At 56.8% G+C, this 12,932-nt stretch overlaps 1 protein-coding gene across 3 annotated transcripts in view; it reads right to left on the bottom strand.

The window, feature by feature from the left end:
• Window positions 1–11,354: 11,354 nt before the first annotated feature.
• The window catches only part of FRMD1 (FERM domain containing 1), a 35,702-nt gene continuing 34,124 nt past the window's right edge, over window positions 11,355–12,932 (bottom strand). For all 3 annotated transcript variants that reach the window (XM_058533980.1, XM_058533979.1, XM_058533982.1), the window contains one exon: window positions 11,355–11,619. In XM_058533980.1, coding sequence (XP_058389963.1) covers window positions 11,431–11,619 — 189 coding nt within the window. In that variant the 3' untranslated portion in view covers window positions 11,355–11,430. The remainder of the gene's footprint in view (window positions 11,620–12,932) is intronic.

Here is a 12,932-nt window from a genome sequence, read left to right as displayed (position 1 = left end):
AGCATGGGGCAAGGAGGAATCTCAGAACTGGGAGAAGACTAGCATTTTCCTTCAGATCAGAATAGACTCTTTTCAACACTGAGAAATGAAAGGATTAATATCCAAGCATAAAGTGAAAAGTGGAAAACTATGGCAGAGATTATGTGCGCGGCTACGAGACTGGGTTCAAAGTGGGCCTGGTCAGCCTGCTACCCCCCACCCCCGGTGGGTGCCCCGATGCACAGCCAGCACCTTGGGAGGAGTGGAGAGTGGCACAGTGTAAGTGGGGACAAGGTGGTCCAAGCCCAAGGGGATGGGCTTACCTCTGTGATGTTTGCAAGTGCCCCAGGCTGTGCCTCTGCACCAGCCAGGAAGCCCCTCTCCCGCACATCTCCCCAGGGCCACACAGTCAGGGGTGGGGGGGTGGCCACTTAGTGTGGAAGGGCCGCAGGGCTGCTCCCCGTGTCCCAGCCGCCACCGTGGCGCACTCCTCCGGGAACCTGGACGAGCCCAACTGTGGGGTGGCGGGAAGGGCACGTGCATGAGGAATCACAGACCCACAGTAACACTTGATTTGGCATCAGCAATCCGTGTTGGCTCTGAAAATGAGGCTAGGAGGCAGGTTTCAGAGACATGTCACAGCTATGGCTTCTGCAGAACAAATGGCTTAAATGTGAGGAAAATACTTTCTGACCTCAGCTGGTCTTACGTGAGCATGAGGAAAAATCTATTTTGAGCAATTAGCACAAACCAAGCAAACCTGGGCCCTGCAGGTGGATCTGGGGAGGGTGTGCGCGGCCGGGGCCCTGACCAGAAGCGCCGTGCACACGCATGTGAGGCGGGAGGTGTGGGAAGACATCTACTCTCCTGGCACCTAGGGGGTGGGTGGTGGGCAGCGTGTCCAGGGCCACGCTTACTAATTGGCCTTCCTCGTTCCTTCCTGCGCCTTCTCGGGGCTAAAAGAGCTTTCCGCCCAGCTCTCGGCCAGTGGGGCCAGGAGGCTGGGCACACTCGGGGCGGTGAGTGAAGGAATCGATGCGTTAAGGACCACGGGAACTTGTGTCTCCCTGTCGGTCGGAGAGGGGCTTCCACGAACCGCGGGGTCGGCTGGAATTGCAGAGCAGTCAGCACTCATGGTTCTTAACACACACAATTAGATAGATGATAGATTGATCGGTAGATAGATGATGGACAATTTAAAAATAAGGGCTAAAGGAATATATTTTTGAGTGTGTGAGAAACCTCCAGGAATGTGGCCAGTGGAAATACAATTTTCTAAAACGGTGAAAACTCTTGGTAATGTTACAAACACGTTAGTCCCAGCTTCCCTTGGTTCACACTCTCACTTGGACAGCCGGGTGAGGCTCTAGGCTCAGATCTCTGCAGTTTTCCCCTGTGAGGGTCCCATGGGGTAGCAGCAGGTCCTGTGGACGTGACATGAGCGTTTGTGGAGCAGGACTGTCCTGTGCACTGCAGAGTCTGAGGACCCCCCATCAGGGTGACAGCCCAGGACTCCCACGAGGTTCAGAGATGCCCCCCAAGGGCTCGCGATAAACCAAACGTCCGCTGAGGGTAGGCCCTAAAGCAGGTGGGGGTAACTCCAGGGTGCTCCCTTCTCAAGACAGTTCCTTACCTGCTCGCCAAGGTTGGAAACTCCCTTAGTGGGCGAAGCCTCTTGCCCACGATTGATGGAAAGACTGAAGATGCAAAAAGACCCAGCAGGACCACAGTGTCTGAGTCTATTCACAGGAGCTGCACTGACGGCAGCAGCTGGGGGTGACGCCTGTCATGTCCCGCATCTATCCTGAGGTAGAAGATGGAGCTGGAAGGACGCGGGCACCTGGAGAGGCAAGGACAGGTCACACCCCTGGGGGACTGCACGGCCAGAGGAGCCTCGCCCGCGATGCCCAGGCTGCATGAGGAAGAGGAGGAGGCGGCGGCGGTGGCGTGTGCCCCTGGGGGCGGTTGTGAGGTGCCTGCCAATGATCTTTGCACATAAGCGCTGGGCCCTGGGCCAAGCTCTGCCTGATTATCCCATGGCATCTCCGTAACCAGCCTGTGAAGGCGTATTGCTGTCATCCCAAAGGATGCTGGACCACATGGGGCCCGCCTGATAAGTGGCGAAGGTCCTGCCCTAGTGGTTCTTCACGGTGGAGCAGGAGGCAACTAGCTATGGTGGGGCTGGCCAGCTGCCCACCTTTCTTCTATGCGCAGGTGACTGACGCCTCCTCCGCATTCTCTGCCCTCCCTGCAGCCCAGCGTCCTCCTGTGGGTGAGAACAACACCCCTGGAAATGCTGCCTGTTGCCCTGGACGCCCCCTTAGGACTGTCGCTGGGGATGGGTCACTGGTATCTCAGACCTGAGCCACTGTGAGCCTCATGGTAGGAGTAGCGTGGGTGGACCCGGACAGGCCAGTGACAGGAGGGAAAGCGTGCCTACAAGCCGAGGACAGACGTGTGGCCAGGGGCAGGCGCAGCCCCCAGTGTCCTGAGGGGCTGGCCTGGGCTTTGTCAGCACATTGTTGTGGCTGTTTGAGCCCCTAGCCCTCGGGGTGGCCCAGGGCCTGGCCTTGGAACTGGTGTTCTGTGTTGGTGGTGATAACACAAACTTGTCTCTGGCTCTGCGTTGTTGGCAGAAACAGAAAACACTTCATCTGTGGAGGAAGAGGAAACTGAATCTTGGCCTCACTGTGGGGTCACTGTGGGGAGGTCAGTGCACCGTCCGAGGGCGTGAGAGTCTCAGGAGCTCTCCGGACCCTCCCCTGCTCACCGTGGAGCTCCCTCCTGTGGTCCATGTGCAGCGTGCCTCTGCCCCCGTGCTCTGCTGCGGCCTGAACCCTCGGCCTTGTGCAGCCGTGTCTGCCTGTTGGCGATGCCAGTGAAGAGACCTGAGCAGGAGCCACTGGAGGCCCAGTCGTCACAGGGCGAGACTCAGGACCACAGTTGACACTGCTGGGAGCTGAGTGGACGGGGCTGGGGCCCATGGGCAGGGTGGGCGGCGAAGGAGCAGGGGCCAGAGGAGCCGTGCGCTCATGTCCTGGAGGACCCGACCCACCGCTGTCCCCGTGGAAGCAGAGAGCAGAGGGGGCGCTGGGACACGTTCCTGGAAAATCAGTTGCCTGTGACCAGAGGTCCTAGCAGAGCCCCCGATGGGCCTGGGCAGGGCAGGGCCATGGTTTTGAGGCCTGAAACTGATATAATTGGATAGTGACAGGGGACCCTCTTGCAAGAAAAAAATATAAGATTATGAATTCTAAAGTAGGAAGATAAATACTTGGAGAAAAATTTAAAAACTGTCAAACACACAAAGACAATACAAAGAAAGAAAATTACAGGCCAATATCGCTGATGAACATTGATGCAAAAATACTCAACAAACTATTGGCAAACCGAATACAACAATACATTAAAAAGATCATACACCATGATCAAGTGGGATTTATACCAGGGATGCAGGGATGGTTCAACATCTGCAAATCAATCAACGTGATACATCACATCAACAAACCAAAGAATAAAAACACATGATCATCTCAATAGACGCAGAGAAGGCATTTGACAAGATACAACATCCATTTATGATAAAAACTCTCAACAAAATGGGAATAGAAGGAAAGTACCTCAACATAATAAAGGCTATTTATGACAAACCCACAGCCAACATCATACTTAATGGGGAAAGACTGAAAGCCATTCCTCTGAGAACAGGAACGAGGCAGAGCTGCCCACTCTCACCACTCCTGTTCAACATAGTACTGGAGGTTTTGGCCAGAGCAATTAGGCAAGAAAAAGGAATAAAAGGAATCCAAATAGGTAACAAAGAAGTGAAACTCTCACTATTTGCAGATGACATGATTGTATATATAGAAAACCCTAAAGAATCTGTTGGAAAACTATTAGAAACAATCAACAACTACAGCAAAGTTGCAGGGTACAAAATCAATCTACAAAAATCAGTTGCATTTCTGTATGCTAATAATGAACTAACAGAAAGAGAGCTCAAAAAGATAATACCATTTACAATTGCTTCAAAAAGAATAAAATACCTAGGAATAAATCTTACCAAGGAGGTAAAGGACCTATACAATGAGAACTACAAGACATTATTGAAAGAAATCCATGATGACATAAAGAAATGGAAAGATATCCCATGCACGTGGATTGGAAGAATAAACATAGTTAAAATGTCTATATTACCTAAAGCAATCTACGGATTCGATGCAATCCCATCAAAATCCCAATGACATTCTTCACGGAAATAGAAAAAAGAATACTAAAATTTATATGGGGCAACAAAAGACCCCGACTAGCTAAAGAAATCCTAAGAAAAAAGAACAAAGCAGGAGGCATCACAGTCCTTGACTTCAAAACATACTACAAAGCAAAAGTAATCAAAACAGCATGGCACTGGTACAAAAACAGACACACAGATCAATGGAACAGAATTGAAAGCCCAGAAATAAAACCACACATATACGGACAGCTGATTTTTGACAAAGGTGCTAAGAACATACAATGGAGAAAGGAAAGTCTCTTCAATAAGTGGTGTTGGGAAAACTGGACAGCCACATGCAAAAGAATGAAAGTGGATCATCTGCTATTGCCATTTACAAAAATTAACTCAAAATGGATCAAAGACCTGAAGGTGAGATCTGAAACTATAAAACTCATAGAAGAAAATATAGGCAACACACTATTTGACATTGGTTATAAAGGAATCTTTTCAGATGACATGCCTACCCAGACTAGGGAAACTAAAGAAAAAATAAACAAGTGGGACTTTATCAGATTAAAGAGCTTCTATAAGACAAACGAAACCAGAATCAAGATGAACAGACAACCCACCAGCTGGGAGAGAATATTTGCAAAACATACATCTGACAAGGGGTTGATCTCCATAATATATAAAGAACACACACAACTGAACAACAAAAAAGCAAACAACCCAACCAAAAAAAGGGCAGAGGAAATGAACAGACACTTCTCCAAAGAAGATATACAGATGGCCAATAGGCACATGAAAAGATGTTCAACATCATTAATCATCAGGGAAATGCAAATCAAAACAACACTTAGATATCACCTCACACCCGTTAGAATGGCTATAATCACCAAGACAAAAAACAACAAATGTTGGAGAGGATGTGGAGAAACAGGAACCCTCATACACAGCTGGTGGGAATGCAAACTAGTGCAGCCTCTATGGAAAACGGTATGGAGATTCCTCAAAGAATTAAAAATAGAGATGCCCTATGACCCAGCCATCCCATTACTGGCAATCTATCCAACGAACCTGAAATCAACAATCCAAAGAAGCTTATGCACCCCTATGTTCATTGCAGCATTATTCACTATAGCCAAGAAGTGGAAGCAACCTAAGTGTCCCTCGACTGACGATTGGATTAAGAAAATGTGGTATATATATACAATGGAATACTACTCAGCCATAAAAAAAGACAAAATCGTCCCATTTGCAACAACATGGATGGGCCTGGAGGGTATTATGTTAAGTGAAATAAGCCAGAAAGAGAAAGACAAACACTGTATGATCTCACTCATATGTGGAATATAAACCAACACATGGACAGAGAAAACTGGACTGTGGTTACCAGGGGCAGTGGGGGTGGGAGGTGGGCACAAGGGGTGAAGGGAGTCATATATACGGTGATGGACAAACAAAAATGCACAACCCAAAATTTCACAATGTTAAAAACCATTAAAACATCAATTAAAAAAAAAAAACTGTCAAACACACCTTTTAGAAACCTGCCAATAGCACAAATAATCACGACAGTCCGAGGGGCACTGTCATCGTTGACCCCACCAGGTCCTCCGTGATCAGTCGTCATGTGACTCCGTAAGACACTCCCGCTCTCTCCACACGGCCGGCTGGAGTCTGTGTCCTGATTCTGGCAGTTTAAAGGCATTTTCACTCACAGCTTGTTCTGCAACACGAAGAGGCCCAGGGCTGAGCCGCGGGAGCTGCAGACTGGGAGGTGGTCCTGCGGGTCCCGCCTCGGCGTCGCCAGCCTTGTTTCTCTTCAGTCCCCACATGCCTCTGGCACCGGGGGATGTGGTCCCAACATGATGTGACCTCTGGCCCAGGACGGGGTGAGCTGGCAGCCGCAGGGGTCCTCCTGGAAGCAGCTGCTGTCCCCATCTGGCTGGCGGTAACCTGACCGTGACCCTGTGGACCTCTCTCACCAAACCCGCCTACATGCGTCTCCAAGGCTGCTTCCCCTTGGCTGCTTCCCAACATGCCCGCAGGCTCCTGGCTCCACCCGTGACCACAGGAGGCTGATGGAACGAACGCTGGTGGAGAGACAGCAGGCCTTAACCATTTACGGTTAAAAAGTCTTAGTTTTGCAAATTTTACAAAACTATGTAACAGTGTGAACACACTGATGGGGCCCAAAGCTTAATCTTCACTGGCCCTGTGGTCAGTTTGCCCCCGCCTGGTGGAATAGAGAGGCCAGCCTCCTCAGAGTCCCTGGCCTTGTGGGCACCCCCTGGCTGCTCGGCTGGGGAGTGGTCTCCACTGTAAGAGCCCGAGGGTGAGGCATGCCCCAGGGTCTCCTGGGTGCAGCTGGAGGACGGCCTGCCCATCCTCAGTCAACCCGCTCTCTCCTTTGCCCAGTCCAAAAGCCTACACAGCAGTTTTTGGGTGCCCCGGCCATGGAGCAAGCGGGATTTTCTGGAGAAAGGGCGTCCGGTACCCTGGATTCTGTCTCCCAAGTGGGTGGTTGAGCTGGGTGATCCGGGGCCCACAGGGCATAGGAGAGGAGGTCACAGAATGAAGGTGGCTGGTTGGACATGCACTCTGGACTCCTGGGCCCGTGACTTCAGCGTGCTGGGGGTCTCCCGAAGGCAACGGGGCCCCCTGCACCAGGGCTGCCCTGGTAGCCCCCCAAACAAAACTGCCACCGGGTTCAATGTTATGTCCCACATCCCAGCAGGGCAGCAGCCAGTGCTTCTCCAGCTCACACCCCAGAGTGGACGGGGTGGGGACTGTCAAAGATGAGGTTCCCAGGTCCCAGCAAGACCTGCTGGTCAGCCCAGGAGTCAGCTCTGAACGAGCCCTGGAGGGTTCTCATGAACATAGACCCGCTGGTTTGACCTCGGGGCTCCACCAAACCTGGCGGGGCCAGGCCGGGGAGGCTTGTGGTCATTTCCAGCCCGCACTTTCCTGAGCCAGCTGCCCATTCCTCGGGGCCCAGGGGGAACCTGACTGACAAGTGTAGAGGGAGACACACCCCCCCCCCGGGGGGCCATACCCCCCCCCCTCGCTGAGTGGTCCCCCCATGCCTCAGGGTGCAGGTGAGTCCGTCCACTCAGTAGTCCCCACCGGCCCTGACCTGCCTTCTCACGCACCATCGTTCCCTGTTACTCAAGACCCAATTTCCTGGAAAATGACTGTTTCGCCTAAAAGACCATTGGTCTTAATCCACACAAAAGGAAAAGGTGGTTTTTCCGACTTTCCAAAGAAGCCTCCTTCCTCTCCTGGGAGGCGTGGCTGTCACTTCCCGGGCTGGGGGTGGGGGGCGGCAGGGAGGGCGTGGAACCAGGAGGGAGGCATGGGGGCAGGGGGGCAGAGGTCAGAGGTCACGGCCAGCCCCTCTCAGCCTTTAATTGTCCTCCCCACTTAACCCAACAAGCAGATTACCTCGCTGCTAAGGGACATTTGGCATATTTTCCACATGTGTCCACAAGGCCCGGAGGAAGGACAGAAACAGGAACTCCCAGGAGGGTTCCCGGGGTTTCTCAGGGTCAGCCAGCGGTCCCTGCTGCCTCACGTCTGCCAAGGACACAGGCACTGGTCCCGGCCTCCCTCAGCCCTCGGTGCTGGCCACCGCTGAGTTAGGAATGGGGGTCAGAGGTGACAGGAGAGGGCAGCCTGGACGTGAGGCTCCTACCTCCACTGAGAGAGGCTGGTCAGAAACCCCACATGTGCAGTCCCACAGCCAGGCCCCCTCAAGTCCAGGCCTGTCCTCGGCACGCCCAGGTCCATTCCTGCACGCCCAGGCCTGTCTCCAGAAATGTCCCCGGAAATGTCCAATCCCACGGCCATGTCCCTGCACGTCCAGGCCCCTCCTGGCATGTCCAGGCCCCAGGGCAGTCGCCACCTCAGGAGCCACGGTGTGCCGCCAGCGCCCTCTTGTGCCAGCAGAGCACAGGTGCAGCCAGGCTCCAAGCAGACACCCAGTGAAGGCCTCCCTCCACCGCTCCGTGTCAACTCGCCACATCTACCCACGTTCTGCGTGCCTGTGTGCTCGCCTGTGCCTGTGGGTGTGTGTGTGCGTGGGTCCTGGCCCCACCAGCTCATGCCTGCCCCACCCTGATGCTCAGCTCCCCTGACTGCTGCCTTCTCTGTGGAACAGCAAATGGGTCCGTCGGGCTGGGCTCTCGTGCCCCAAGTTTCTTTAGCAGAAAGAGAGCCACAGAGCTTAGATCAGGGAAGACCCAGCCCTCTGTTTACTGTGGGGACCCGTCTTAGCACGACTTCAGAAACGCACAGGACGGCAGGACTCAGGCCCCAACAGGTCTGGATGCTCTTCCTCCATCCTCAGGGCCTGACCACACGCTCGGCTGCCCCTCCCTCACCTTCTTGCTCTTGTGGCCCCCAGGCTCGGTGACCTGGGTGGCCCTTTGCCTGGGGCGGCCCAGCTGGGCATGTGGGTACCTCCGGCACAGGGCACTGACGGGCAGCCCAGGAAACCCGCGACACCACCGCTGACTCTGGTCCTCACCGTGCACCACGTCAGGGGCGCTGTCCCCGCCTGGCATCTGCCCAGGGCTGGTGCATGACCTGCCTCGGCGACGTCTGTTTAACGAGGGGAGGGCTGCGCAGATGAGGCCACCTCGACCCCTGGCCACCTCTGCCTGGCCTGTCCCCCAGGACAGAGCTGCCCTTCAGCAACTCCAGACCACAGATGGAGGTGGGTTTTTTTGCCACGCTTCTTTAAGAAACGAGTTAGATAAATATTTGCTCCACGGAGTGTGGGCTAGTCGCCCCTCCATGTCCCTCTGTCCATGCAGTGGTAGGACACGGTGGTTGTTCACGGAGTGAAGCCCTCAGTGGGCAGCGAATGTTCCTCGGGCCCAGCCCCCTGGCCCGCCCAGCGCAGGCTGGCTCAGGTACCAACACGGCGTGTTTGGGTTCTTTATTACGGGTGCCGGTATGTACACACAAGGCTTCCTTTCACAGCAAGGACCGAGAGTCCGGCCTGGGCGGCATCCACCTGGTTACGCACCCCTGCCCCCTCCCCGGCTCAAGCTTGGCCCTCCATCTCCAGAATGAGTGTGAGATGGACACGGCCCCGCGGGGGCTTCACAGCACGAGCAGAACAGTGAGGACGATGACGTCCCAGGCACAGGGCTGTGCAGGGACATTGAGTGCTTGGAGCTGACAGCAAACTACAGGTCAGTCCGTGTAGATGAGGATGACAGCAGGTATGTGTGTGTGCGGATCCCCTGCGAGGGGAGACGGCCGAGGGGTCCACAGGTGAATTAGGTCACACCACACCCTGGTGCCCGTCACGAGCCTCAGGCTGGGAGGGCGCTGTCACCCGTCGAGTGCCACCTGCTCCACAGTGGCCCTCCCTGGAGCCTGTGGAAGGAACACAGGCCCACCTGGGGTCAGGAGGCAGGCAAGGTGCAGCACAAGCCCCGCCTTCCACCTGGGGACACAGACGCCAGTCTGCTAGCGCTGGCTCCCTCCACCCGCTGACTCAGCACCAGCAGCTCCCCGTGCTTCCAGGAAGGCCACCTGCAGACAGGGCCCTGGGGGCGGGGAGGGGAGCTGCCTCAGCCCTGGGGAAGGCGCCCTGACTGAAAGGAAAGCACAGCCATTAACGACGCCCAACCCCCCAGGCCTGCCGACACTGCCGTGTGTGTCCAAGCCCAAATAGGCCCCTGGGGCTGGGGCCACGTGTGTGCTGTCATGCATGCACAGCCTGCTCTTAACGCACTCACGGTCAGGCCTTGACTGAAGGTCAACAGTCCCTCAAAGCACAATTTTCCAGGAATCGCTCTCGGCATAAACTATAAAGCTCAACCCGCTGTGAAGGCAGCTGTGGAGCCGCCAACCAGAGACATGGTGGAAGTGAGGAAGAACGTCTCCCACCCAGACTCCTCGGGGAGGGAGGGGCGGGGTCAGGGCCCCTCTAGCCCCATCTGTGCCCCCACCTCCCATCCAATCTTCTGACACCAGGTGGGGGTGCAGTGGCAATGACCCCTAAAGGGTGACCAGCGCTGACCCGGGCTGGGAGCCCTGCACGCCCCTGCTGCCGGCAGGTCACAGCTCTTTGGACTGGATGGATATTTAGGGGAGGAGGTGGGAAAAGGACACGGCGTTATCTCCCCGTTTCAAAGCCTGACTCGTGATGGAAAGAAGGAAGACACTGAGGCTCTGTGCAGGCCTCCACCCTGTCTTGGGGCGCTTCCTTCGGCAGAGAATGAGGTGTATCCAGGATACAGATGGCTGCTTCGCACGTTAGCCCAGCCGCCCTCTGGCTTCCTGCTGCGGGACTTTATGACTCCACAGGGACCAGGTGTCCATGTGGCCGTGCGGTTCAGGGCCTGGTGCCTCCTGTGATGTTGGCACTCTGTGGATGGTGGACACCGCCACGTCTGAAGTGGCAGAGCTGGGCCCACACCTCACAGAGGGGCCTCTGTCCATGGGCCCAGGACTGTGAGCAGCAGGGATTGCAGAGAGGGTGGTCCAGCGGGAGCCCGTGGCCAGCGTAGTGACAGTGACTATGACCTTGAGCTCAAGGACTCCCAAAAGGCTTTCACACTTGGTCTGACCATCCAGCAGGGAGTCAGCGACAGAAGGAAGCCCCAGGGGTCTCACCAACAGCTGGGGGCAGCTAGGACACCTTCCCTCCCAGATTAGAATGGGTGAAGGACTGCCCCAGGGGCCAGCACTGCCCACCCCCTACTCCTCTGGAGACCGGCGGACCGTGGCTTCGCCTCCCAGAGACCTGGATGGAAGGAGCATGGACCTGCCATGGTCGGCACGAGAAGTGGGACCTACTGGTCACCTCCAGTCCTGAAGTCAGAGCGGGCTCCACACCTCTGACAGGAGACGATGCAGGAGAAGTGGGCCGGGAGTTGAGAGGGCGGTGCCTGAAGCCTCGGTCACCAGGCGGTGGGTGGCGGAGCCTCCAGGGCAGAAAGGACGAGGGCCAGAGACTCTCCTGAAGTAGGAGGCTGGTGAGGCGCGGATGGAGCCGCACCGCGTTGACGGATGGACAAGGCCGTTCTGCGTGGATGGAGTCGTGCAGTGTAGACGAGCTGTGCCATGTGGACGGAGCCCCGTGTGGGCGGGACTCTGCAGTGTGGACCGAGCCCTGCATGGGCGGAGCCGTGCTGCGTGGACCGAGCCCCTAGTGGGCGGAGCCGTGCACTGTAGACGCAGCCCCTCGTGGGCGGAGCCGCGCGGCGAGGCGCCTACACCACGAACTCCTGCGGGAGCTGGTCGTGCCCGAGCAGGTGCAGGGAGAGGCAGTTCGTGGACGTCCATCCGCGCGGCGTCGCGGGCCCCAAGGGGCGGCTGCGCGGGGCGGGCGTGGGGCGCTGGTCGCGGAGCGGGCGCGCGTCGTCCACACTGCGGCGGGGCCGGTCCTCCGCCTTAGGGACCTGCGGGAGAGACCTGTCTGCAGCCGCCTTCCTCCCCTCTCCGGCCAGTCTAGGCCGGCCCCTCGGATCCCGTCCCGCAGCGCCCTTGACCTGACCTCCCGCCCGCGCGCAGGCCTGGGGCCCTGGCACGTGCTGTTCCCGCTGGCGATGCCTATAGGCTTCCTCGCGGTCCTTTAGGCCGCCCCCCGAGTCGCCTCTCCCAGAAGATCCCTGACCCCTGTCCTTACTCAACCGCCTTGTTCCAGCCATAACACGGCTGAGCCGACCCTCTACTCTGTCCTTCTCTCCGGCCCTCCCCCTCCTGTCCCCTCTCGGAGGCCACTTCCATGGCAGGGAGGGTGCTCTTGTGTCTGCGGGGCACCTGACCCATTCGGGGAGGCACCCTCACGGCAGAGCCCACCCCCTGTTCCGAGGAGACTGGGGCCACATGTCCCTAGGTCGTTGTTTTATTTTGAACTCATCCGGATTATTACTACTTGATAGATTTCAGGAATAAGATCTGGAAGTATCCTTGGAGTCAGGAACAGCCCCCATCCCACCATTTCCTGTGTGAGGAAACTTGTCCAGAGCCCCAGCTTGGAGGGGCCGTTGATCATCCATGTTAGGGTCCAGCTGAGCGCCCACTACACAGAAGTGAACTAACTGGGCTTCTGTGCCACAGGGCCTGAGATCTGAGACCACCCACAACCCGCAGGGAGCTCAGCCCCTGCTGCAGAGCAGGCAGCAGGGGTCACGGGGGCTGCCCCTCACCCCCCCACAGAGGCTCTGGGGCCAGAGCGCCAGCCGCTGGGGGCTGACCCTGCCCAGGCTCCTGCCGGCTCCCCTCTCCCTCCCCGCGTCTACTTCCGTCCCTCTCTGTGAGTCAAATCAGATCCTAATATTCTCTCTCTTTCCAGGGGCTCCACCCCCAGGTCAGCTCCAAGCCAGGCCGGGAACCCCCAGTCCCCCGTCCTCTCCCTGGCACCCCAGAACCACTGGCTATGGCCCCTCTTTCTGCACCTGGAGTAGCCCCCAGAGCCCCACACACGTGCCCACCACCCTGGATGGTGGATGGTGGAGGGGGACATGGCCACGCAGTGAGTGGGCAGCCAGGAAGGAGCCCCACACACAAGCCGGCTCACTCAGGTGCTGAGGCGAGGAGAACCAGCCCCCGAGCTGCCTTGTTCTTTGAAAGCCCCGTTCCCCTACTGCCCGTTCCAGGGGTTGATGCCCAGGGACCCTCGGGTGGCCTAGGTAGGCTGTGGGTCCCTGATGGGGCTGGCCGGGAGAACAGGGAGTAGGAGCCGGGCCTGGGGCTGCCTGGCCCACAGCGG

The sequence above is a fragment of the Diceros bicornis genome, chromosome 39, assembly GCF_020826845.1.
Source record: "Diceros bicornis minor isolate mBicDic1 chromosome 39, mDicBic1.mat.cur, whole genome shotgun sequence".
In the NCBI taxonomy this organism is placed as follows: domain Eukaryota; kingdom Metazoa; phylum Chordata; class Mammalia; order Perissodactyla; family Rhinocerotidae; genus Diceros; species Diceros bicornis.
Note: the sequence above shows the minus strand (reverse complement) of the source record. Positions and strands in the feature narration are given on the sequence as shown.